Below are 27,506 nucleotides of genomic sequence, written 5' to 3'. Positions count from 1 at the left end.
ACTTCACATAGTCACCTAAGTTGCAAACCACTTCAATAGTAACAGGAACAAGTCTGAGGAAGGCAGCCTATAGCCATCCACGGTCTGACTCATTGAAAAACTGAACAGGGGAAAGGGAACACCTGATGTCTGCAATGAGAGAAACTACCCCCGTCAGCCAAGCACCCATGAAAACAGCAGAACCCACAGCTTGGGAGTAGGAGCTGGAAAAGCCAGTGAGGAGCTTGTAACAGAACCAACGTTTTGGAGAACTAGAGGTGAGGCTGTAGGTCCAATGGGCTGCATTAAGTGTCCACTTGGTAGTGCCAACAAGCGATCTGTCACCAAAATATTTCCAAACACAGTGAGATGCAGTCACAATGATGAACCAAAGAAACACAAAAGCCATCCTTACAAGTCCAGTGCTCACTCACCGAGCAGAAGCAGCAACAGTTCTAGGAGCAAAGATTCAAAGGATATGCACGACCAATGACATCTGAAGTGATGAACGACCCCCCTCCACCCACCTACAGTAGAATGCATTGCACAAGGCAGCTACTGATAACTGCTACGCTATCATAGCTTACTTTTTTCATAGGAACTATTCATGTATTTTTGCAGGATATTCCCCAGGTGTCACACTGCATTGATTTGGCTGCTGTGAGAACAGTTCACTGTGACCAAGTTGGTGACAACAAGTAAAATTGTTACCTTTCCAATTACTTATTTTCCCTGAAGTCACATTTGAGTGCAACCTATATTTGCAAGTGCCCAATAAAATTTTGCTTTTTCAAAGTTCTCTCGTATAGTGTGGATGTGAGAAGGATATGCAGTAGGGACTGGCAGACTCACATCAAATTCAGTGTTCTGACACCATCGTAAAATTGTATTTGCATGTTGATTGGAAGTCTCTCAATGCAGAAACTTGATAAACATGCTTGCTTGTACTATTATATTTTTAGATCTGATTTAACACAAGGTTGATTTCAAAGACGCCGCAATGTACATACATTTTGTGTAAACAGTGTATCTAACATTGGGGCTCATCACGAGTATGGTCGTATTGTAAAAATTAACAGTAACGGAATGAGTGTCACTTTCACAGAACAATCCTACTAGGAGTTTGGAGGGAAAGGAACAAGTCACTTACCTGTAACTCTTGGTCTCCAGCATGTCTTGCAGGGATTCACATGCTCATGAATATTCTCAGTTGTCAGACTGGGTATCCTTAGTAAAAAGAAATCAGTTTAGCTCTAACTTTTAAACTGTTTGTGTCCCGTATAGCCTATCAGTGTCCTTTCGGTTGTACTGCCCCCAGCCAATGACACTCGCCCTCCTAAGCTCCACCACTGGTGACCACCTTCAGATTTGATAGCGCAAGTAAAGTGGCAGTATGAACCAAGAAGAGCCAGAGAGTGGAAGACGGGAGGGTTCACATGTGAATCCATGCAAGACTCATGCTGGAGAACAAGAGATACAGGCAAGTAACTTGTTCCTTCTCCGGCATGGGATCTCACATGGATTCACATGCTCATGAATAGGATAATACTGCAATACATATACTCAACCGCGGGAAGTGGCAAGGCTCACAGAAGCAATACACTTACCCCTGGAATAGACTCACCTCAAACAAACAGGTTACGTATTACCGCTTGGCTGACCCGGGACTCCTCCCAGGAATCCCTGTCGACAGAATTTCGTGAAGGTGTGGGTAGACCTCCAGGTAGCAGCCCTGCAGATGCTGAGCAGGGGAACACCAGAGATATGATTGTTTATTTATATAGCGCCTATACACAATGCGTTTCAAAGCGCTTCAAGGCAAGGGAGGGAACAAGGGAAAATACAACCACATTCTTACAGGCCATGAACAGTAAGGATGTGAAATTAACTATCGTACTCAGCCTGACGACATTTCAGATAGTGCAAGAGCTAAGACATAGATATGGAAGGGAGGGGGAGAGTGGGAAGGTAATGGAAACAGACAGGCGACTACCGTACTAGACCTGACAACATTTCTGGTAGAGCCGGAGAAAAACAAAATGTGAGGGAGAGGGGTGTAGAAAGGGAGGGGAGGAACAAAACAAGCAACTATCATACTAGGCCTGACGACATTTCAGATAGTGCTGCAGGGGTGGTGGGGAGGAAAAAAACAGTAATGGGAGGGTGGAGGAAACAGACGAGGTTGCCATCATATTAGGTCCAGGGACAATTCTGATAGAGTAAGTGCATAGAAGAAAGTAAGGGGAGGAGATAGGAAAAGGGAGAAGGGAAAGGAGGATAGAACAGAGAGTAAGCAGTCAAAAAGAGTGGAGAAGCAAGAGTGGAGAGCGAATACAATTGCAGAAGTCAATGCTGTCATTGCTGCGATAGCTCTGGTGGAGTGGGCTCTCGGCCGGCCTGAAAGCAGTCTGTTGGCCAGACGATGGCAATCCACGATACATCCGGTGAGCTACCTGGAGATGGAAGCCTTTAGACAGGGCCTTCCTGTGTCCCATAGATCGAAAATTGACAAATAGAGACGTCTTCCAAAAGTCTTTCATGCCTGCCACATGGAACGTGAGTGCACAAGCAACATCCAGCAAATGCAACACCCTTTCAGCAGGCGAAGAAGGGTTTGCAAAGAAAAGTGGTAGAAACAAAGGCTTGTTGAGATGACATTCTGACAAAATCGTCAGCATGAAGGAAGGATGAGTTTGCAGAACCACTTTAGTGGCATGCAAGGACAAATATGGAGGCTTACAAGAGAGGGCCTCTATTTGTTTTATTCGTATTTATATAGCGCACAACAGCCCGAGGACATCTCCCCGACCCCCCTGGTCGAGGTGGTTTCCACCAGGAAGGCGGCCTTCCACGACAGAAACTTCAAAGGGGCACAATGAATTGGCTCAAACGGGAGGACCCATGAGCTTAGACAGTACCACGTTCAGTTCCCAATCCGGGGCAGGTGCTTTTACCGGTGGGAACGTCCTGAGGAGACCTTTGAGGAACTCCTTACCGAGCCTATGCTCGGGAGAGCTTTGCTGGAGCCCGTAGGCCAGGTGGACCTTGAAAGATGCATGGGCAAGATGCATGGGCAAGACCAGCCTTAGCCAGAAAGAACATATATGGGAGGAGCTGTGGGGCAGTGAGGCACAGCAGAAAAACTTTCCACGCCCGGCACCACACTGTGAACCGTATCAATTTGTGCCTGTAGCAAGTCAACATAGAGGGAGCCCTGCTCTTGGCAGCAAATAGTGTACCCATTCTAAGGCTACAGAAGCCAGGACACATGAGGCTCAGCGACGCTGGGTCATGATGAAGTATTGGCCCTCCTTCTCTGGAGAGGATATTGGGAAGTGGAGGCAGTTGGATGGCTGGAACCACTGACCAATGGAGAAGGTCTGAGTATCAGATCTGCCTCGGCCACGCCGCAATGAGGGTCCGATTGCAGTGGCAACGTCCAAGTGTGTTGATCACAGGTAGTACCAGCGGAATTGGAGCGAAGGGGTAAAGGAAGAGATCCTGCCAGGGGAATGAGAAGGCGTGCCGTATGCTCCTTGGATGAGGATATCTGCTGGCAAACATTTGACACTTGAGTTGGCAGCCGTTGCAAAGATGTTGATCCGAGGAAGACCCCAGTCGCTGAAGAGGCGCGACACTTGCGCTTGCTGAAGCTCCCATTCGTAGCAGGATGGTAGCTCCCCACTGAGAGAGTCTGCAATGGTGATCTTGATGCCTGCTGTCACGGATTTAAAGTTACCGCACACTCCAGACTCTTTCTATTGGCCAGGGATGCGGCGCACAATTAAAACGCTTTTAAGTTTATTACATTCAGATTCTATTTTTGAGAAGGCAGCCAACCCATCTCACCCCCCCTACTTGATGTACACCCCGTGTTGCAATGGACCATGAACCAGGTCAGTGTGTAATAATAAAATATTTATTTAATTTTGAATTCGAATAAAAATCAAACAGATTCAATATAGGGCAGCAATCACCAGTGATGTGATAATTACACAGCAAAAGGATAGGATGCACTTAATTTAACTTTCTAATATCAGACACATCAAGGCAAAAATGAATGAAAGCAAGGTCAGTTATGCATTCCCCCCTGGAACACTCCCCGAACCCCGAAGATTCGTGTGGACGGAGAGGATTAACAAGGAGTCCGGTATAAGAGGCTAAAATCAGATTAGAAATCCAACCTACCACCCCCTGAATGGGAGGCCCAAATCGGATTGAACCCTTGAAAAATGAGCAAAATGGAACTCAGAATTCACTGATTAGTTATTTTACATGTGCGGTTGAATGAATAAGACATGAATTTGTGTGGGTATTCTAAAGAGGCAAGAAAATGTACAAACTACAAGGCTAGGTACTAAACAACATGCATACAAGTGAGAAACAGTGCAGCAAGAATCACATGTCGCAAAGGTGCAATTTCTTAGTTTTCACGGGTTTAAAACAAGTAAAACAGTTTAGACAATGAGCTAAACAGTCTAAATCAGAAATCAGTTTTACTGATAAGGTACAAAGGCACATAACAGGTATGATACTAAAGTGAAAGGTTGACTCTGGATGGGTGACAGTATGGAATGGAAAGGAAAAATTGGATTTTAAAAAGAAACACTTTCACAGGCAAAACTCGGTTTTGTTAGCAAAATGATTTATTCTACTGCAATTATATTTTAGTGGCTAAATACTTAAAGAAAGACACGGTACGCAAGGAGGTTAATATGTAATGTTAAACTATTGACATCGCGTTCATCTCTATGGGAAATTCATTTATTTAAAATAGTACTAAGGACTTACACAAAGGACTGAAATGATTTGGAAAGAATTGCGCCAACACATGGAGACTAACACAGATTCTTCTAAGGACAAGATACACAGAAGAATTTACTAGGGTACTTTAGGATTCTTATAGGGTTTGACAGAATGCAAGGTAACAGAGCAGTGGATGCAGCTTTATGGTTACTGGAGAGGGTAATACTTACAAAAATCACTTTAATTGGGTAGTATGGACAGCTAATCGGGTCTCTGGACAGCGGGACAAGGGTCTGGTCACTGTGCAGGGGCGAGGCTCTCCTTTAACTGAACAGCGGGGCAACCGGGGTCTGATCACAGTGGACAGTGGGGTGCATCAGCTAGGCAAAGACATGTCTGGTCACTGGATTCTCCCAAAGGGGTCTGTAGCCTTTCCTCCTTTCTCCCTGAATTATTGGGATTTTTGTAGGGTTTAATTCTGGATAAATGGTTCTGCCTGGATAGGAGGTCCTGCCTGGATCAGATTAGCTACCTCTAGCCTGGCTCTGGTGTCTTGCAGGGTGAATGTGGAATGTCTGGATCTCTGGATGTTGATTTTTTAATGTGTCCTGACTCTCACTGTGCCTTCTCCTTTTATAAGCAGGATGACAGAGGATTTTTACTATGTGGGCAGAAATAACCTGGACCTACCTCTAAGATGGGATAGGTCAGGCTGTGGATGTCCCTGCCTCCCTGTAAGCAGATTGGACCCAGGGTAGTGACATCAGTTTTAGTGTGGGTGTTTTTATGATGTGCTTTGTTACACCACAGTTACTTTTGCCAAAATCAGTTATGAAACAAAACCCTTGTATTTCCAATTGTTATCCTCCTGAAAATCAGATAGGCAGACCCCATATTTTACAAGGAATATGCCATTCCAAACCCCAGGCTTGTGCAATGCTGTTTTGTGCTTCTGGCAATCTTTTGGCATTTCTATGGAAAATATTTCACCTAAAATTCTACAAATAGATACACATAAGCCTAACTGTGTCGGGCACATTTCCATCAAGTTTCATAACTGTGCAATGTATGCTTTTCCCAGAAATGCCTTTTTACTGTCGTTCGGTCCCACCCCATGTCAGGAAAACCCACATGGTCTTATTTTAATGGTGCAAAAATTACATTAAACTTGTCATAATTTCACATTATTGCTTTTTTAGATTACTGAAATAAATGTCTTAATATAAAAAGCCTTTTAAATCAAATGACCCGGCTTTGTTCCCAATAGTGGGCAGTCTTTCCAACCCCCCAGCCAAATATCTTTCTCAGGTCAACTTTGCTCAGAGGTTGCCATGGCTTTTCCTTTGAAGTCCTTCAGTTTGAATGCAGGGGATTTCACGCTTCTGCGGCAAACACATGGGTTGGAAACCCCCTTTGTTCTTGGGAGCATCACTGCCATGCAGTCTGAGGCACCATGTAATTATCACACTTTGGGCCCCTGGGAACAGAGCACCAGCATTTGCAGCCCCTGTTCACAAATAGGTGCGACATTTGGCTTTTATGCCAAACTGGTCTAAAAGAAATGCCTGCCTCAGTTAGGCTGTTGCAGTTCTTTTTGTAAAGAAAAAGAAAATAACACAGTTAAATATATGTATATTTTTGGAGCTTTTCTTCCCCAAATGTACAGCTGTGTTTCTGGGCATTTTACAGATTTCTTTCCCATTTAGCTTCCATGTCGTCATTTCATTTCTCTACAAGGCCAAGTAACACGGGTTCATTTTATTTTTATGTCCATTTAACAAAATGCAGTTTTCCTCACATTTTGCTGTCTGAAAGCATTTATAGCTCTGGTCAATTTCTACACACAGGGATATGTTCAAGAAATGGGTTCTTTGAAACTGACTCCAAGCAAAGGGAGAGAGAGAGAGAGCTTCTTTTGAAGAGTTGTGCTTGTGTTCATTTGTTGCAAAAGTAAACGCTGGCCGTGCAGTTGAAATTAATTTCTCTGCTCTTCACAGATTTTATTTGACACAACAATGCCGCTCAGGGAGGAATGGCCCTCATTTGATGATGTTCATCCTGAATATACATGGGCATGGCTGTGTTTTACTGGAACTAAACTGGGTAATATTTAAAGATGGAAATAGCACCAGTGCAACAGAACATTTTCTTTTTCAGTTTGAGGTTTTGAGCTGACAGCATAGCAGCGCTGAGCCATTCTGCCTTGGAATCCTTCTCTTTGGTTCACATGAAGAAAATAAATGCAGCCGTTCTCAGGTTATCTATCTTTCATCTAACTCCATATGTGCTCAGCAGAGACAGCACAGCCATTACTTCTGTAACTGCAAAAAATGCAGTTTTGGTGAAGATGGGGAATATGTGCTGAGCAGAGACATGCAGTTTTATGATGCAGGGATTTCTGTTGGGTTGGTAGATGTAGCCCACACTGCCAGGTGAAAAAGGATGAGGTACAGGTATTGAAGAATGGCCCAGTGCCATAGAGACTAGGCTTCCAGGTAGAGAGCGGGGATTGCCTCCCGCCCAGTTTCATGATGTAAAGCATGGTGATGTCTGTGAAGACGCGTATCACTTTTCTCTGGGGCGGAGGGTGGAAAGACTTGAGGGCCTAGAAGACTGCCCGCAGTTCCAGGACGTTTAAAGTGCAACCCCTTTTCTTCTGGGAGCCAGAGGCTTCTGGCATGAGAAGGTCCTGTATGGGCCCGCCAACCCTCCAGAGAGACGTTGGTCGTGACTGTAGCCTGGTACGATGAATATGAAAGAGGGCGATATTTTCTGTCCACGTGCCAGTGTCTTGCTGCCCTGGCATCCAGAAATTCTTGGAGGGGTCTCATCTGAATACTGCAACAGGGGATCGGATGGATGCAGGAAGACATCAGCCCCAGCAGGCGATTTTATGGACTGGACTGTTACAATGGATGCTGTCGAGAGCCGTTGGACTTTTTCCCAGGCTGGCTTTCACCCTCTCTTCCAAGAGTCGCCAGACACATAACTGTGTTCAGCTGGGGGTGCCCAGGAACAGTGTGTTTTGAGATGGCACTAGGCAGGACTTTGGCTATTTGACTGAGAATCCTAGCGAAGTCAGGAGCACTTTGGTGTCTGCTGTGTGACGGGTTGCCAGCGTGCTGGAGCGGGACCAGATGAACCAACTGTCCAGGTAAGGGTAGATTGGATTCCTTTGCGGCGCAGATGTGGAGCCACCGGGTCTGAGCATTCAGTGAATACCCTCAGAGCCAATTTGAGGCCGAAAGGAAGGGCCTTGAACGAGTGATGACGCCCCTGGATGACAAAATGCAGGAACTTTTGCTGCCTGCGATGAATGGGGATGTGGAAGTACACGTTCTCCAAGTCGAGAGTTGCCAGAAAATCCCTAAGCTGCAACGTGACCATCCTGAACCTTTGGTATTTGAATTTGTTGAGGCGTCACTAGTCTGAGTGGTCGCCACCCTCCTGACTTCTGCCTTACCAGAAAGTGTCTGGAGTACACTCCAGAGCCTCAAAGGCGCTGAGGTACTGGTACTATTGCCTCTTTTTCGCATGGACTAAACCTCCTGTAGCAGTTGGACCATGTGTAGCTTTTGTCACACAACAGGAGTAATGCAGGGTACGTGTCTTGCAACTCTAAAGCGTGCCCCTGTTAAAGATCATCCAGCACCCATTTGTCTGTGAGGATCTTTTGCCACTAATCAATACATTTTGATAGTTGCCCTCCTACTGGGATGCAACGATGCTGGGTGCCACTTCTCTACTGGGAGTGACCCCTACAAGCCTCCTGCATGGTGGAGAGGCATGGTTGACAATAGGGGGTGGTGTAACCCTTGGATGATCTGGAGACGTTCTTCCGGGAATTAAAGCACGTCTTCTCTGCTGCAGGGTCCCCAGAGAGCGTGCGGTCTCTGTGTCGGTCAGGATGGCCTAGAGAGTGCCATCAACTGCTTTTCCAAACAGGTTGTCCCCATCTAACGGCATGTTGATGATTTTGGTTTGTACATCTGTGCAGAAATATGTGGCCTTTAGCCAACCTTGTCGTCGGAGAGCCACACCATTTCCCAACTGGCATAGTCTGCTATGTCGAGAGTGAAAGTGATTGTCATCAGGGAGGAACTCAAGGATGGGCCCTAGCTTGTACTACCGCTCCCCGTCGTACCTTGACAGGATGTCTAGGGCATTGGCGGCCTTAATAGTGGAGTCTGCTGTGGTGATGATGCACTGCCCCAGAGCATCAAGCTTCTTGTCTTTCTGGTCCGATACGATGGTCTTCTTAGTGGACTCCCGCCATTCAAAAAGGAAGCCCTCCTTCTCTTGTGGCACCAGGATAAAGAGTTTGGCAGTTTTCGAGATGGAGCTAGCGGTCTCATCGATATTTGGAGGATCCCCATCCGCAGGAATGAAGTCAAACTCATCTGTGCGAGTACCGGTGGTGTGTCTGTCCGTGTCTGTGTGAGTTAGCTCCTCTGCCATAGAGGGGCAGGTCTCCTAGCACTGGCCGAGGGGCAACAGGTGCCGTATGAGGGGGTGTTGGCTGATGTGGAGGAGGCCTTGGAGGACTCCTGGCTGGACCAAGCACAGGAGCAGTGGGCAGCCGATCCTGAATTACCGCATACTAGGGTATGCAGGGTAGTTAGGAGGTCCATAGACATGTCTCTTGGTGCATGTTTAGGTGCAGCTGGTACAGCAGGAGGAGGAACAGGGCCCAAGCCAATTGGGGGCTATGAGAAAGCCCACGGGACGGTGACACCTCATGAAGCATGGGCAGAATGGGGTTGGTTTCCCCATAGCCCCCATCCTGATACAAATAAAAATCTTTAGGCAGGTCCACTTCAGAACTGGTGTAGATGGCTGGTGACTTTCTTGGGGATCCCAGAGTAAAGAGGGGGACAGCCTTGGTGAGCCTGGGCAGGAATTCCAGAGCTGGAGGCTGTCTCTCACTAGATCAGAGCACCCCCCCCTCCCCGCCCGCAGGGGAAAAAGCTACAACAGGAGCCTGCAGATCAGGAAAAGGGGCTGTTGTCAACGGGATCATTGTAGGGACCACTGCCGGGGGTCTAGGAGGCAAAGAGACCCTCAGCATGGTGACCGCTGTAGAGGTAAAGGAGATGGTCATTGACTAACATTTTGGCACAGCGCTCCCTAAAGGAAGAAACATTTTCACTGACTTTGCAGATAGAGTCGTCGACGAGGTGCTCGCTGACGGGACTGTCTTCAATGGGGCGATGGTCTTGATGGATGAAGTTGTCATTGACGAGGCTGGTGTCAAAGACGGTGAAACAGTAGATCTGCTCAAGTGCTAGGACGACAAGGTCAGAAATTTACTCATGGACAGAGGCAACCCACCAGCTGGCAGGCTAACCATCGACGGAGTCGGTGACAGCAACTGACCTTTCTCAGAACTTGATCCCGCAGTCACAGACTCCGTTGACAAGAAAGTCAATGGAGCATGGGATGTCGCCTTTTTCTAATCTTTGCAGAGGAAGCATCCTCAATGGACCACAACCTCTTCTTACTAGACTACGCTCAGTGGAGGTGCTGGCCCTGGACTCCCAAAACTAGAAACGTGCGGTCAAATCTAAAAATGTGCACCAGGGGTGGAGCTTAGGAAGACATGCGTCATTGGCTGGGGGCAGTATGACCCAAAGGACACTGAAAGGCTATAGAGGAGACCAGCAGTTTCCAGTTTAAAGCTAAAACGCTTTCTTTTTACCGAAGATTCCCAGACTGACAACTGGGAATATTCATGGGATCCTCAGATTGTTTTTTTCCGCCATACTGGTCGGAAGCATTCCCCTGGCCTTAGCCATGCTAAAATATTGATTAATTTACATCCTTTCCCCATCCCAACGTCGAACTTCGACCCTCGACGCCGGCTGGAGAAGAAATCGACCGTCGGCTGCTGCACGAAGGATTTGGGTTTACAACAAAGCAAAGTCCTGGTGTATCCAAGGTTGGCCCGTATGGGGTGTGAATAAATTAAAGTTATTCATCCGGTCCCAAAACCTTTATATCTAGTATAATTCATAGATATTGCATGCAGTCAGAAATTAAAGTCATTCCTTCAAAATGAGACATAAACATTATGGAAATTGCAAATTAAAAGCTTTATATCAAAGAAACAGAAAATGATATACAAAAGTAAGGTCTAACATGTAACAGCATGTAAAAACAATGGTTTAAATGGTACATACACGAATTAGGTGTAGAATCATTAAAAAAAATTTGAGAATACGTAATGAAAAAAACTTTTTTAACATAAGTTAGTTAACAGTCACAGTTGGTTGACAAATGAATTCTTAACAAGTGAAAGTATGAAATTGAAAAAAATGAAATAAAAAAACAGTAATATTCATCGTAAGCTGTAACCTTATTGAGGAAAACATGTGCCCCTTGTTGTGGGGCAATTGTGAAGAAACAAATAAGTTAATTATTTTTCGTATCCCAAAATCGAAAATTATTATGTATTGGGATTGGGTCTGCACGAAGGATTTGGGCCTCGGAAGGCCTCTGGCCTCGGCCCGGGCCTCGGAAGGCCTCTGGCCTCGGCCCTGCAAGTAGGGAGAGTGGAGGGTTGGACATACTCTACACTCTTGGTATATAGGTACACCTTATACATTTTCTACACTTGACAGCCTGCTGCCTCAAGGTGCGTATGGAGGGTACCCCTTTTCAATTCTGCCCCAAGTGCAATCGCAAATACCCTTGGGTCGACAGGCATGCCACGTGCAATCTCTGCTTGCCGAGGGAACACCCCGAAGCGAACTGCAGAGCGTGTAGTAGGTTTAAACGTAAGACACTTAAGGACCGTTCGATGAAGCGTTGGGCCCACCACGTAAGGCAGGCGGCCATGGCAGCGGAGGGCGCCTTCAGCAATGGCAGCGACGCCATGCTTTCGGACGGCGAGGGCATTACGGCATCGGAAGACAGCCGAGCGCAGGTCCCCGACCTCGGAAGGTCGTCCGACAGGGCGGCTATGGGGAAGACCCCCGGCGACACAGGCGCTTCACACACCACTCACACAAAACACACGAAGTCCAACCGAGACTCGACAACGTCGAGTTCTCGGAAAGAGGCACAAACAGAACGGTCCGAATCGGTGTCCTCTGGGCGTTCTCGATCGAGATCGCCACTTGACTCCAGGCAATCATCCACTCTTGCCAAGAGTGCCTCGCTCCCTAGGCTAACAGAAGTTCGATCGTCGGAGGACGAAGACGGCTTCCACCCCCAGGCCTCTCTCCAGGAGTCAGAGCCCACAGACAAGATCAGCGCGGTCCCACGTTCGAAGGACAGGGACTCTACCCCCCGATCCTCGACGCCAGGCGTCGAAAACCTCCAGAGCCACAAAGGGACAGGGAAAACACTTTTCCACTCACGGGGAGGGGGGAAAACAGCAGAAGAAGCAGCCTCTGCACTCTTCCACACCTGTGAAACACTCCACTCCTCCTAAACAGACAGACAAGACCAGGTCTGCTGATAATTCTAAAACCAGCAGATCTACTCAAGATAAATCTCCTAGACTTTCTCAGAGAGTCATGCCCAGTTCCAAAAAATAGTCGAGTGATGATATAGATAGGGTCGTGTCAAGGATGTCTTCTTTGGCAGACTTTTACGATAAAAATCCAGACCATTTCCTTTCATATGATCCACAAGGGGCTACACCCTCAGGCTCTAATGATCCTATCCCCCCCGAGTAAGAAGCCCCGGTTTGAGACACCGATGAGGTCTACAGACCCCTTCGAGGTACAACCATACTCGGGGCCATATTCACTGTATCAAGGAGAGGCTTCCCTTGGTGAGGACCAAGATTTTGGCATGGTAGAAGAGCAAACCGGAACGGGCTACTATGGGGATGATGAGGACCAAGAAGAGAAAGAGGGAAGACCCTGAAACCTACAGAGTAGATTCCCCGGTAGAGAAGGAAGCCCCGGTTACCGACTCCCCTGTTGATAACCAACCCCTCCTGAACGAGGTTCTCGCACGTGCAGCAGAACATTTCCATATTGACACCCACGATGTCCAGGAAGAGCGGGACTTCGCCGAGAAGTTAGTGGGAGAAAGGAGGCCTGTTGCCCAGACCATCCCTATCCTTAAGTCTATTCAGCGAAGAATAGACCCGTCCCTGGTGAACCCGAACCTCACCAGAGCAGTCAATCCCAGAGTTGAAAAACTTTTCAGGGCAGCCCAGTCTGACCCTCTCTATATAAGAGGACATCTGAAGCCAGACTCCCTAGTTGTCACTAACACTCGTAAGAGGGCTGGAACACCCTTGTCATCGTCCGAAGCTCCTCCAGACAAGCAGAGCAAAAAACTATATGGTTTCGGCAGGAAAGTAGCCTCAACGTCCGCCTATCAGGCAAGGATTGCAAACTCCACCACCCTGTTGGCCAGCTACAACTGCCATCAGTGGGAAGAAGTCGCGGCACTCATAGCCTCTGCACCAGAACCCTTAAAGGGCCAGTTAACACGAATTTCCGCAGAGGGTAGAGCCGTGTCTGGTTGCATTTTAAAAGCAACTTTTGACGCCGCGGATAACGCAGGCAGATTGATAGCAGAAGGTACTGTTATCAAGAGACATGCGTGGTTACGGCAGTCTGGTTTTAAGGCAGAAACCCAGGCATCATTGTTGGACAAACCGGTGGAAGCCGATCTGTTTGGTAAGGCGGTCGAGGACGCGCTGAAGAATGCCAAGGACGAATACGAGACACTAGAGTCCCTTGGCCAGTTAACCAATAAACCCCTAACCAGAGAGGGAATAGTAATTTTCGTCACCCATGCGGCCAAAATTCCCAGAGGGGATCTAACTATTCCCAGGGGCAGGGTACACAGTGGAACAGCCAACAGTCTAACCAGGCTTACGGCAGGGGTAATGGGAGAGGATGTGGTAAAGGCAGAGGCAGCCCCCCAGTAAAGGAGGCGGCACCCCTCCACCAAAGCAGTGACGCTCAGTTCAGGGTCCTTTCTCACGCAACCCCAGTAGGGGGACGCATTTCCAACTTCACCCAGGCTTGGGAAGGGATCACATCAGACAGATGGGTGCTGTCAACAGTATCCGCAGGGTACTGTATAGAACTACCCCGGAACCATCCTCCACGACAGAGTACACTCTTTGGAACATCAGAAGATTCTCCTTGAGTAGATCGCCATTCTGCTAGCAAACGACGCAATAGAACTCGTCCCGGGACACCAGGTAAACAAGGGTATTTATTCAACTTACTTCCTTGTGCCAAAAAAAGATTTGACAATGCGCCCAGTATTGGACTTACGGCCTGCCAACAAGTATGTCAAGCCCCAAAGGTTTTGTATGGCTACGCTACAAGAGGTAATCCCCCTCCTAAAAAAGGGGGATTACATGGCAACCTTGGATATGAAAGATGCCTATTTTCATATTTCCATGTTCCCAGCACACAGAAGGTACTTGCGCTTCAAGGTGGACAGTCGGCACTACCAATTCAAGGTACTGCCCTTCGGGATAGCTTCGGCACCAAGGGTATTCACCAAGGTACTGGCGGTGGCGGCTACACACCTACGCAGGGAGGCAATCCCGGTGTACCCTTATCTGGACGACTGGCTGCAGGACAAACATTCAAAGGACTATTGACCTCCTCCACGAATTAGGCTTCTCAATCAACGAGAATAAGTCAAGCCTGGTGCCAAGCACCTCCAAACAGTTCTTAGGAGCAATCCTAGATACTCAAGAGGGGTTGACATTTCCTTCAGAGGAAAGAATTCGGAATATACTACTGCAAATTCCGCAATATCCCTGGCCCTGCTCCCTCCCGCCTCCCAACCCGCCCACCGCCCGTGATTGGTTACTGGGCTTCCGGGCCCAGCGACCCGCGCTGCAGGCGCCCACTGCCTCCTAAAAAATCATCGGCAGGTGAGTGCTTGCGGCCCCCGACCTCCATTTTGCCCCGCTGACCCCCCTTCCCACCGCATCCCTTCCCCGAGCGTGGCCCTGCTCCCTCCCGCCTCCCAACCCGCCCACCGCCCGTGATTGGTTACTGGGCTTCCGGGCCCAGGGTCTAGCGACCCGCGCTGCAGGCGCCCACTGCCTCCTAAAAAATCATCGGCAGGTGAGTGCTTGTGGCCCCCGACCTCCATTTTGCCCCGCTGACCCCCCTTCCCACCGCATCCCGCATCCCTTCCCCGAGCGTGGCCCTGCTCCCTCCCGCCTCCCAACCCGCCCACCGCCCGTGATTGGTTACTGGGCTTCCGGGCCCAGGGTCTAGCGACCCGCGCTGCAGGCGCCCACTGCCTCCTAAAAAATCATCGGCAGGTGAGTGCTTGCGGCCCCCGACCTCCATTTTGCCCCGCTGACCCCCCTTCCCACCGCATCCCGCATCCCTTCCCCGAGCGTGGCCCTGCTCCCTCCCGCCTCCCAACCCGCCCACCGCCCGTGATTGGTTACTGGGCTTCCGGGCCCAGGGTCTAGCGACCCGCGCTGCAGGCGCCCACTGCCTCCTAAAAAAATCATCGGCAGGTGAGTGCTTGCGGCCCCCAACCTCCATTTTGCCCCGCTGACCCCCCTTCCCACCGCATCCCGCATCCCTTCCCCGAGCGTGGCCCTGCTCCCTCCCGCCTCCCAACCCGCCCACTGCCCGTGATTGGTTACTGGGCTTCCGGGCCCAGGGTCTAGCGACCCGCGCTGCAGGCGCCCACTGCCTCCTAAAAAATCATCGGCAGGTGAGTGCTTGCGGCCCCCGACCTCCATTTTGCCCCGCTGACCCCCCTTCCCACTGCATCCCGCATCCCTTCCCCGAGCGTGGCCCTGCTCCCTCCCGCCCACCGCCCGTGATTGGTTCCTGGGCTTCCGGGCCCAGGGTCTAGCGACCCGCGCTGCAAGCGCCCACTGCCTCCTAAAAAATCATCGGCAGGTGAGTGCTTGCGGCCCCCGACCTCCATTTTGCCCCGCTGACCCCCCTTCCCACCGCATCCCGCATCCCTTCCCCGAGCGTGGCCCTGCTCCCTCCCGCCTCCCAACCCGCCCACCGCCCGTGATTGGTTACTGGGCTTCCGGGCCCAGGGTCTAGCGACCCGCGCTGCAGGCGCCCACTGCCTCCTAAAAAATCATCGGCAGGTAAGTGCTTGCGGCCCCCGACCTCCATTTTGCCCCGCTGACCCCCCCTTCCCACCGCATCCCTTCCCCGAGCGTGGCCCTGCTCCCTCCCGCCTCCCAACCCGCCCACCGCCCGTGATTGGTTACTGGGCTTCCGGGCCCAGGGTCTAGCGACCCGCGCTGCAGGCGCCCACTGCCTCCTAAAAAAAAAAAAAAAAAAAAAAAAAAAAAAAATCATCGGCAGGTGAGTGCTTTCGGCCCCCGACCTCCATTTTGCCCATTTTGCCCGGCAGCCCCCAGCGGCTAAGGGCCCCGAGGCCAAGGGCGACTCCAACAGAGGCAACTCCAGGAAGTGTCAGCAGGTGTCTACAGGGGAAGCCACCCCAGTGACCAGCCGTCAACCAGCGACTACAAGGACCAGTAAGGTAGGAGGGCCGGGGTTGGGAGAGGTACAGCTTTACACCAGATACCTAACCCCGTTGCCCCAAACTGCATTTGATGGGCTTTTCTCCCACTATACAGGTGTCTCAAACTTAGCAGGGCCGCCGTGCCCAAAGTGTATTGTCTGTTCTCCAAACTGCATTGATAGGCTTTTCTCCCACTATACAGGTGTCTCAAACTTAGCAGGGCCGCCGTACCCAAAGTGTATTGTCTGTTCTCCAAGCTGCACTGATGGGCTTTTCTCCCACTATACAGGTGTCTCAAACTTAGCAGGGCCGCCGTGCCCAAAGTGTATTGTCTGTTCTCCAAACTGCACTGATGGGCTTTTCTCCCACTATACAGGTGTCTCAAACTTAGCAGGGCCGCCGTGCCCAAAGTGCATTGTCTGTTCTCCAAACTGCATTGATAGCCCACTCCCACACCGTACGGGTGTCTCAAACCTAGCAGGACCGCCGTGCCCAAATTGCATTGCCTGCTCTCCAAACTGCACTGATAGGCTTTTCTCCCACTATACAGGTATCTCAAACTCAGCAGGGCCGCCGTGCCCAAAGTGTATTGTCTGTTTCTCCAAACTGCATTGATAGGCCTCTCTCCCACTATACAGGTGTCACTCAAACGTAACGTTAGATGGAATTGTGAAAGTTAGCATGTCCACTCTTAGATGGAAGTGTGAAAGTTAGCATGTCCGCACCTAGATGGAATTGTGAAAGTTAGCATGTCCTCACCTAGATAGAAATGTGAACTATTAGCATGTCCACTCTTAGATGGAATTGTGAATGTTAGCATGTCCGCACCTAGATGGAATTGAGAAATATTAGCATGTCCACTCTTAGATGGAATTGTGAATGTTAGCATGTCCGCACCTAGATGGAATTGAGAAATGTTAGCATGTCCACTCTTAGATGGAATTGTGAATGTTAGCATGTCCGCACCTAGACGGAATTGAGAAATGTTAGCATGTCCACTCTTAGATGGAATTGTGAAAGTTAGCATGTCCACTCTTAGATGGAATTGTGAAAGTTAGCATTTCCGCACCTAGATGGAATTGTGAAAGTTAGCATGTCCACACCTAGATGGAATTGTGAAAATTAGCATGTCCTCACCTAGATAGAAATGTGAAATATTAGCATGTCCACTCCTAGATGGAATTGTGAATGTTAGCATGTCCGCACCTAGATGGAATTGAGAAATATTAGCATGTCCACTCTTAGATGGAATTGTGAATGTTAGCATGTCCGCACCTAGATGGAATTGAGAAATGTTAGCATGTCCACTCTTAGATGGAATTGTGAATGTTAGCATGTCCGCACCTAGACGGAATTGTGAAATGTTAGCATGTCCACTCTTAGATGGAATTGTGAATGTTAGCATGTCCGCACCTAGACGGAATTGTGAAATGTTAGCATGTCCACTCTTAGATGGAATTGTGAAAGTTAGCATGTCCACTCTTAGATGGAATTGTGAATGTTAGCATGTCCGCACCTAGACGGAATTGTGAAATGTTAGCATGTCCACTCTTAGATGGAATTGTGAAAGTTAGCATGTCCACTCTTAGATGGAATTGTGAAAGTTAGCATGTCCGCACCTAGACGGAATTGAGAAATGTTAGCATGTCCACTCTTAGATGGAATTGTGAAAGTTAGCATGTCCACTCTTAGATGGAATTGTGAAAGTTAGCATGTCCACACCTAGATGGAATTGTGAAAGTTAGCATGTCCACTCCTAGATGGAATTGTGAATATTGGCCTGCGCCGCATCTAGATAGAACTGTGAATGTTAGCATGTGAAAGTTGCATTTAGAAAGTGTGCCCTATAGCCTCTCCTTGAATTTTAGAAATGTGCCCAATAGCCTCTCTGGTAAATGGAATTTACAAGTGTGCCCAAGATCCTCTGTGAAAGTTGCATTTAGAAGTGTGCCCAATACTCACTCTGTGAAACTGCATTAAGAAGTGTGCCCAATAGACACTCTGGAAAGTTGCATTTTGAAGTATGCCCAATAAGCTTGCTGTGAATTTAATAGTGTCCCCAATAACCACTCTGTGAAAGTTGCACTTAGAAGGGTGCCCAATACCCCCTCTGTGAAATTTAGAAGTGTACCCAATTACCCAATAACCTCTGTGAGAGTTACATTTAGAAGTGTGCCCAATAGCCCCTCTGGTAAATTGAATTTAGAAATGTTCCCAATAGCCTCGCTGGAAAATTGATTTTAATAGTGCGCCCAATAGCCTCTCTGTGGAAAACTGAATTTAGATATGGGCCCAATATCCTCTGTGAAAGCTGCATTTAGAAGTATGCCCATTAGCCACGCTTTGAAAGTTGTATTTAGAAGTACTACCAATAGCATTCTGTGAGAGTTGATTATAGAAGTGTATCCAATAGACACTCTGGAAAGTTGCATTTAGAAGTTTGCCCAATAGCCTCTCTGGAAACTTGAATTTAGAAGTGTGCCCAGTAGATGCTCTGCGAAAATTGCATTTAGAAGTGTACCCAATAGCCTCTGTGAGAGTTACATTTGGAAGTGTGCCAAATAGCCTCTCTGATAAATTGAATTTGGAAGTGTACCCAATAGCCTCTGTGTGGAAAATCGTACTTAGAAGTTTCGCCCAGTAGCCTCTCTGGAAAGTTGCATTTAGAAGTTTGCACATTGAAAAAGCATATAACCCATCATATCACACCACCACGCTTACTCTCTCCTTTACATCACCACTCAACTAGAACACAGTGATACTATGACACCATTCGGTATAACTGTTCTCATACGAACATCCGCCGCTTACTCCACATCATTTTATGTAAACACTGTTGGTCTCACACCCCCAGCCAGGCGTTTTCCTCAGGCCTAACGCAGCCACATCCGTTCCGGATAAATCCTGCCAGAACGAACACATTCTCCTGATCTCTCAACCACCACACCTACCGATAAGAAGCAGCTATTACACAAGTGCCGCACGAGCTGCACACATATCCGGTGCTCACACGCACCTTTTTGACTCTCCCTACTCTCTCTACTGATCTGAACTGCGGTTCCCAAGGGCGTTCAACCTACCAGCGCCTTCAGACCATACCAATGGTATATAAGGCGCTATATAAGTGCAAAATAACATAACATAACATAACATGAGTATGTCAATCCTTGCAAGATGCTGGAGAAACATCATCAATGGAGCTTGAAGACTAATGAGAAAAGAATCCGGGTGGTAGAAAGAGGAATAGGATTCCTGTCCTTGACGAGAAATAATGATCCACTCGGAAAGCTTTGTCAGTGACCAACTGGAAAGTGGTGGGACACAGGGTTCACCTTTACCGATGCATATCACGGGCAACACCAAATGTGGAGCATGTGCCTTATATGCTCTAGTGTTTTGGTGGATATGGGTCAGTGCTCATTTGGGTTGAGGGTTTGGCTAATAGATCATAATGGAAATGGTTGTGTTAGACTCTGTACAGCTTGTGTGCAATCAATGGCTTCCAAAAAAAATACAGCAGACCTCCGTATGTTGTGTTAGGTCAGGGGTAGACAGGTACAACAAATGTTCTTATAACGGTCATAGGCAACTAATGGGTTGGAACATAGCCAAAGGACACCTACAAGCTAAGTGTCCCTCTATATGCCTTATCCCTTCTCTCTACATTCCCATGCCGATCTTATTGTTTCACAATGGGCCAAAACCGAATACATTCCAACATCGACAAAACAAACTGCATATTATATTTGGTGTATGATCCTTTTATATGTCCAAATATGAATCCGAGGTACAATGAAGGCAGATGAAGTATGGCCAATGCATTTTGGATGAGTCCATCATCAACAAATACAAAATAAGCATTTTGCACATTTAGACACAAAAATCATTATGAAACAAATTCGTACTCACAGTGATTATTCCTTGGAGCTGAGAATAAAATAGTCCACACATTCCACCAAACAAGAAAATACCCATAAAGGTGGACATCCTCAGAAGGGCAAGTTCATGCTTAAATACGAAGAGATCCTAGAGGGGAGAATTTGGGAATAAAGATATTACATAGCCCTGTACAATAACAAAGATATTTAACATTGAGCCCAGGGAAGGGCCATCAGCCAATGAAGTGGCTGGAACAGCGGGCGAGAAAAGACATTCGCTGCCCGCTGTTTCCAGCCACCCGAGGCCCTTCTCCGGGTGGAGATATATTTTTTCTATTTTATGTGGGGAAGGCAACAGGGAGCTTTGCCCTGGTGAAATGATAACATTACTGCAATTAAATAATTCTAGAGACTTCTAAAACAAGATATACATAAAAACTGAAAAAGCCTTATAACCGAATCCAACTAAAGACTATTTTTAGACTCTTTAAAATATTTTCTTCACGCCCTCTGGGCTTTTTTTCTTTGTACATTGATGCTGCACCATAATTGTAAATAATTAATGGAATGTAAACCAAACCACATTTCAGTAAAGCGATTGGAGTCAAATTCGTCAAAGATTTCCATCATTCCAACAACACTTCATAGGTGAAAGAGATGATGGGCAATAAATACAGACGCGTACAACGACTACGCTGAAGTCGACCCAAAGGGCATTGGCAAAGCTGCCTGGCCGCTTTGCATCACGTAGCATTCAGAACAGCTGGCGGAATCCCTCCCCACTGCTCGAAGAGCATTTACTGGTACTGACAAGAAATGGCACAGAAGAAGGCCGCCATTGCTGCCTTTGAAGAAGTAGGCAGCATTAGATGCGCAAGAGGCCCAAACCCAATGGGCCACTGCTAAAACCACTCGAGGCCAACAGGTGTTCTTGCCGCTTTAGTGAAAACAAAACCTAACAAAAACTAAATACTGACATTTAAGCAGGGCTTTAAATAAGCCGGGGCCAGCCAGAGCTAAGCCCCGGCAGTCTCCAGAAAGGGCTCCCAAGCCAGGGCACTGCCGGGGCCCACCCCGACCCGACACTTCAGGAAGCCAGTGTAGTACTGACACCTGCAAGCAGCAGGTGTAAATGTGCAGTGCGGGCTGCCTGATGTCTATGTACTCGAAACAGGAGGAGTGCTGGCCTGCCCTCCTCTTCTTTTGTTTCCTAGTAACTAATCATCGCCCAACTAAGCTTCATGCTGGGTGATGACTAGTTACTCAGAAACAATAGGAGAGACTGGGCCCTACAGCCCTCCTCCTGTTTCAAGTACAGAGACACCAGCAGCAGGCAGACCCATCATTCAAGGAGCCTGTGGTTAAAGCAGGCTAGGCTCCTTGAATGAACGGCCTGCCTGCAAGCTGGGGCAAACTGGTGTTACACCTTTTGGTGCGCCCAGGCCCTTCTGTTTAAAAGGAGGGGGCTGGGCGCCTGTAAATGGTGTTTTTACTATAATAGTTTGTGCATACATCAGAAGCAGCTTTATAGACCACAGCCCCCAGAGGGCTTAGCAGCTCCCGTGCGTTCAAATTTGCAGAACCGGCGCGAGACCCCAAGCAGTCTGTGGCGGTCCGTGAAGGAGTCTTAGTCGCTTTACTTCACGGCCATCACTGAAGTACTGGCTGCCATTGCTTTGGCCAAAACCATTTTTGATACCTGTAAATCAGCACCAGACCCCAGAAACAAGGTAAATCGCTGCGCAAGTAATAAGACTAGTTACCACCAGGAGCAAAGTATTGTCACATCGCCATGGGACAATTTACAGGGAATAGTAGACGGTTTGGTTATGAACGAGGCTGCAGTCTTTTTGGATACTAACAGCATCATGGAGGGTACCCCTGATCCAGAAAAACACCAAGCTGACCCAATACTGGGCCAGTTGGCTTCACTCATCACATGTGATCTGTCCACCGCCCAGGAGGATGCCAATACTAAAATGTTCTACATTCATAAGAAAAACATAGCCCATGACACAAAGATGACTATGAACCTCTGAGTTCTCTTAATACTAGATCAATGGTTAAGCACGCAGTTGAAATAGCGGAATACATATCAGAGCGAGACCTAGACATCTGTGCTCTGAGACATGGATGCATGAGGCCGCAGGCCCTTCACTGACTCTTGCTACCCCCAAAGATTATGGTATCTTATGTGCCAACAGGGAGAATCAGGGGGGATTGGGGATTGGGGAGGTGTGGCAATCATTTAAAAAATAAATCACTGGATATATGGAAGGCTAATATTCAAGGATCTAGTGGGTGCAAGACCCTCCGTCTTAAAATTAGAATGGATGCCTCCACCACAGTGAATCTCATGCTGATATATCGTCCCCCTAACATCATGCCAGAGTTTGTATCTCAACTGAACAGCCTGGTCCTGTACCAACTTACGGGTAATGCCAACTGGCTCATAATGGGAGATTTTAATCCTTGGAAGGATGATCCCAAAGACACTGCGGCCAGAGAACTTGTCAGATTTATGAAAACTCTGGGCTTCTTACAACACATAGATAAGCCCACTCATTCTAAGGGTCATATGCTGGATTGGGTATTTTCACTTAATTTAAAGATCAACATATGTGATATGTCCTTATGTCCGTGGTCGGATCACACCTTTACATACTGAGCCAGCGCAAAAGAACTACACCAAAACCAAAAACTGGATTATGTCCAGAAATCTGAAGAGGATCAATCCGAAAACCATGATGCACTGGATACCACCCATACCCAAGGGGGCTCTGTCCCCTCCCATGAATGTGGAGGGTATGACGGACACCTTTCTGAACACCCTCTCTAAAGCTCATGATGTACTAGCTGCTTTAAAAAATAGGAAAGTTAATAGTCACACAAAAAACATTTGGTTCTCGGAGGAACTCAAGAAGTTAAGAATAGTAAAAAGGAAAACCTACCAGTGGAAAAAGTCAAAGGAGGAAGAGGATAGGACAACCTATCAGGGGGCGGCAAATAAATTAAAATTGGCCATTATAAAAAAAAAAAGTCAAAATGCCCAATACGATTCCAAGGACATTTTTGCAATCCTTAGGGAATTGGAGAAATCTGATATTAAATATCAAGAATTCATCTGTAAAGATCAGGAATGGTTAGACATATTCAGCATCCCATGGTAACCAAAAAAAAGAAAGAAAAAAAAAAGAAAATCTCAAAATGTCATTGAGCAAACCGTAAATACACGGCTAATAAAACCACCTATGGTCCCACACAGAGAAAATTCCACCGTAGTGCAGTCTAGACCTAAGTTTAATTTTAGGAGCATTACGGAAGATGAACTTCGCACTATTCTAGCTAAACTTAAGCTTGCAAAGGGGACCAGTTCCCAGCCGCTGCTATCAAGTCCTGTTCTGAGCTTCTGATTATCTCAATCACTAGGATTGTTAATGCTTCTTATAGAGAGGGAAGAATTCCCACTAGAATGAAGGGTTCCTGGATCACCCCTCCACCCCCCGCTAAAGACATCTGATCAGGACCCAAAAATTGCTACCAATTTTCAGCCAATTTCCAACTCTCCCTTCATTTTGAAGATAATAGACAGAATAGCTTATGAACAACTCTTGTGCCACATAAAAGATCATCTCATCTTGAATGAAGGTCAGTCTGGGTTTAGACCAGGTTTCAGTACCGAATCAGCATTGCTGGCACTAAAGTCTAACATGATGACTAACATCAATGAGGGCACAACAATATTGCTGATGACCTTGGATTTATCAGCAGCATTCAATTTAGTGGATCATCCTCTTCTCCTGAACAGACTGCAGAATGCAGCAAATTTTAGTTACCAAGCAAGGGACTGGATGCAGTCATTCCTAGGGAGGAGGACTATGCAGGTTTGTAGCAAGCAAGCGGAAGCAGACCTGGTTACACTTAGCTATGGTGTTCCACGAGGGGCCTCTCTATCCCCGGTCTTATACAATCTCTTTACAGCTCCCTTCTTTCACATGCTAGAGGAGAAAAGGATCTGCTTCTCAAACTATGCAGATGACTCGCAATGTCTCATCCCCCTAACAGGCATTTATGAGGAGGACGCCATAGCAGTATCAAATGTATATGACATAATACAGGAATGGATTGTACTTGAACGGGCTGGCTCTGAATCACGACAAGACCGAGCTTATGATCGTTGGGTCCAGGCCTAGACTCACTAAACTTGACGCAGAGGATGAATTTTTCCGTATTGCGAATTATGAGATTCCCACAAAATAAAAAATAAAAATATCAGAATTGACACTATCAAACCCTGAACATGTTTGCTCATGTTAATAGTCTGGTCTCAGCATCAGCCTACTATAATAGGCTTCTTTCGCACATTAACCCTTTTTTTTAATCTCAAAAGGGCTGTGAAACGATTGCTCGAGCCATCATCTCCTCAAAAATTGATTATTGTGGCTCTTTTCTCGTAGGGATGGGAAAAAATAGAACTTGCCAAACTTCAAGTGGTTCAGAATAGCACCATTATAGCGATCATGGGGATGCGAAAGTATGCACATTTGTCGGAGGGGAGAAGAAAACTGCACTGGCTTCCTATTGTGGAGAGGATAGATTTTAGGTTACTTACTATCATGTATACATCCCTCAATGGATCTTTCCCCACCTATATTGCTGATAGATTAAAAAGTAAAGCGGTAGTGCGCTCCCTCTGCTCTAATGATGCAAAACTTCTGCAAATTCCGAAAACCTCACTTGAATTGGCAAGAGGGGGGCTTTCTGGGCGGATGCCCCGGCCAAATGGAATGAACTACCTTTAGATTTAAGAAACTGTCCTACCTTGAAAGCATTAAAAAAACAACTCAAAACGAATCTGTTCAGATAAGTTAGCGGCTAGACCCCCGTTAGCCTCCAGGATCTTCTCTTCTGATTGCTTAGCGTACATATGCCCCCGGGCCTCTTTTGGATGCGCCCTACAAACAACTCAAAACGAATCTGTTCAGATAAGTTAGCGGCTAGACCCCTGTTAGCCTCCAGGATCTTCTCTTCTGATTGCTTAGCGTACATATGCCCCCGGGCCTCTTTTGGATGCGCCCTACAAACAACTCAAAACGAATCTGTTCAGATAAGTTAGCGGCTAGACCCCCGTTAGCCTCCAGGATCTTCTCTTCTGATTGCTTAGCGTACATATGCCCCCGGGCCTCTTTTGGATGCGCCCTACAAACAATTTCAAGTAAAGTAAATCAAAGGTAATAATGCCAATGTGCTCCACCTCTTTTACCAGTCCTCCCTGCCCTTAATCGAGGGGGGGCTCGTTAGGGGCGTGTACTTGGGACACACACCCTAACTAGAGGCCCCCTCGATTTCCAATCACACTTAAAGCACTGCACTTAAGTCATAGGTTAGCAGTTGAAAACGCACCTATTAGATCTGTTGTGAGTCACAGAAAAATGGGCTTGTGAAAACGCAGAATGCTGCTCCTAGATGTAACGACCACCAGCATGTTCTATGACAATTAGTAGACTTCTAAACAATCCACAGAGATGCCAATTGTAAAAAGGCACTGCTTGAATAACCTCCCCGAGGTGAATTTAGCAATGATGACTTGCAATTTTGACAATAATCTCTCAAATATCACGTGCCCAAAGCACACTATTATCTTTGCTACAAGAGAACACAAAGACAGCTGTGCAGGAAGGGAGCAGGTCGTGGGGACCGAGCAGCAGGAAGTGGGCAGGGTATGAGAAAGGAGTGGATCACTTCACGGACAGTGGGTTGGTAGGGGGCAATAGTATTGTATCGTCTTTGGGGAAGAAGGGCAGATGAAAGGACATGGTGATGGTAGCAGGGAGATTAGGAAGCAGCAGAGGAGCAGGGGCGTGATCCACTCAAGAGTATGATAACAAGTAGGAATAGACCTATTGCTTATCCATATTAAAACGGCACACCAATTTCTATGTAGTTGTTCATAAACAGGCCCACCCTGGAAATCACAAAGGAAACTTAATAAAGCTGTAATAAAAAAGTATTTGCCTAAACACCAGCAGAAAACCATCAATTAGAGCAAAGCACATGTCAATCACCCTGACTGACCACAAAGTACCACCTACGGTGGTAGCCGCTTTTCAGTCTTCAAGCCCTAATGAAAACTGGGGGAACCAAGCAGGTTATTTGCGGTACCATTCTTAAATGGCACTCCTGTGTCCTGCAGGGAAGCATCCAGTAGTTGAGCATAGATTTCTGTGTCTCGCCAAAAGGTAGGGCCTGATTTGGGACATTGCAAGGGTCAGTCTTCTCCCCGCTTTTTCCAGTGTTTATTACGTTTAGCATTGTCGTCATATTTACCAAACCAGTAAATATGCCTGGTGTTACGAATCGTGGGATCACGTGACTTCTCCCCATGGGGGGAGGGGCTTCCCCATGAGGCTAGGAAGGTGAGGCCCCTACTAGATATTCCCCCTAGGGGCGGTAGAAAGCATGAGGACTTCACAGGGAGGGACTTCCCTCATGTGGATGGCGACTCCTGTTCCATGGTTAAACTCCCTAACCATCTTACCTTTGAGTCCCTGAAATCACCAGGATCTGTAAGAAAAGCCTCCGACAGTACCACTGTATGTTATTGTGACACTCCTCCTTTTCTTCCTATAAAACCGAATTTATTTTCTTATGGAAATTCTCTGAAGAGGATTACAGGAGTTAAACTATTCTTTCATTGATGTCCAAAGTGCTGGAAAGAGGTGGCGCAGAGGAAGCCTGAAGAGTGCATCATTGATACAGGCAAGGGACCTTCATATAATCAAGAATATATGAAAGGACTGGATAGAAGTTGCAGAGTGTCAGTGTCCCGAGCTCCCAGGGTACAGAGTGGCAAGAGTAAGGAGGGGAAGACCCAGCTATCAGTCATAAAAACAGACAAGGGACTGCCTGAAGAGGAATCACAGAAACCAGAGAGAAGCCAGCATGAAGAAGCACCTGCCCGGGAAGTTCAAATCCGTCAACCAAGACGCCAAATGAGAAGCAAGGAGTAATTCTTGTAAAGCTGATCAAAGCATCTGGTGTGATCTCCCTTGTCTCAGTAACTCTGGCAAAGATAAACAAAGACTCTGGAGAAATCTCCCTCACCGTAATACTTATCATTAACAGTAACCAAAGTGAAGCAAGAACACTTGAGTTAGGTAGTTAGGCTAGAGTTAGGTAGTTTTGGACAGAGCACAGGACTTTCATTTGGACAACCACCCTAACGGCCAGCACCCGAGATTTCCTTAGCTAGGTAGGGAATACCTTATAGAATAGGGAGCGTTAGGCCGCTTTCTTTTTTTTATTTAATACAGAAGTGTTCTTATCATGCCACCTCTTTGTCTGACTCATACAAGCACGTCACAATGGCCACTAAATGATATCTTCCACAGCCATGGACTGCCAGGTCACCACTTTGCTGATAACACTTATGTCTCCATACAAAGCTGGCTA

General features: G+C 47.3%; 1 protein-coding gene across 1 annotated transcript in view; it reads right to left on the bottom strand.

Moving 5' to 3' along the window:
- ZDHHC21 (zinc finger DHHC-type palmitoyltransferase 21) overlaps nucleotides 1–27,506 on the bottom strand; it is a 325,920-nt gene that overhangs the window by 114,537 nt on the left and 183,877 nt on the right. Inside the window, exon 6 of the mRNA XM_069626058.1 lies at nucleotides 20,086–20,202. Coding sequence (XP_069482159.1) covers nucleotides 20,086–20,202 — 117 coding nt within the window. The remainder of the gene's footprint in view (nucleotides 1–20,085; nucleotides 20,203–27,506) is intronic.

This window comes from Ambystoma mexicanum, chromosome 6p (genome assembly GCF_040938575.1).
Source record: "Ambystoma mexicanum isolate Mex_15411 chromosome 6p, UKY_AmexF1_1, whole genome shotgun sequence".
Lineage (NCBI taxonomy): Eukaryota > Metazoa > Chordata > Amphibia > Caudata > Ambystomatidae > Ambystoma > Ambystoma mexicanum.
This window is presented reverse-complemented; position numbering and strand designations above follow the sequence as displayed.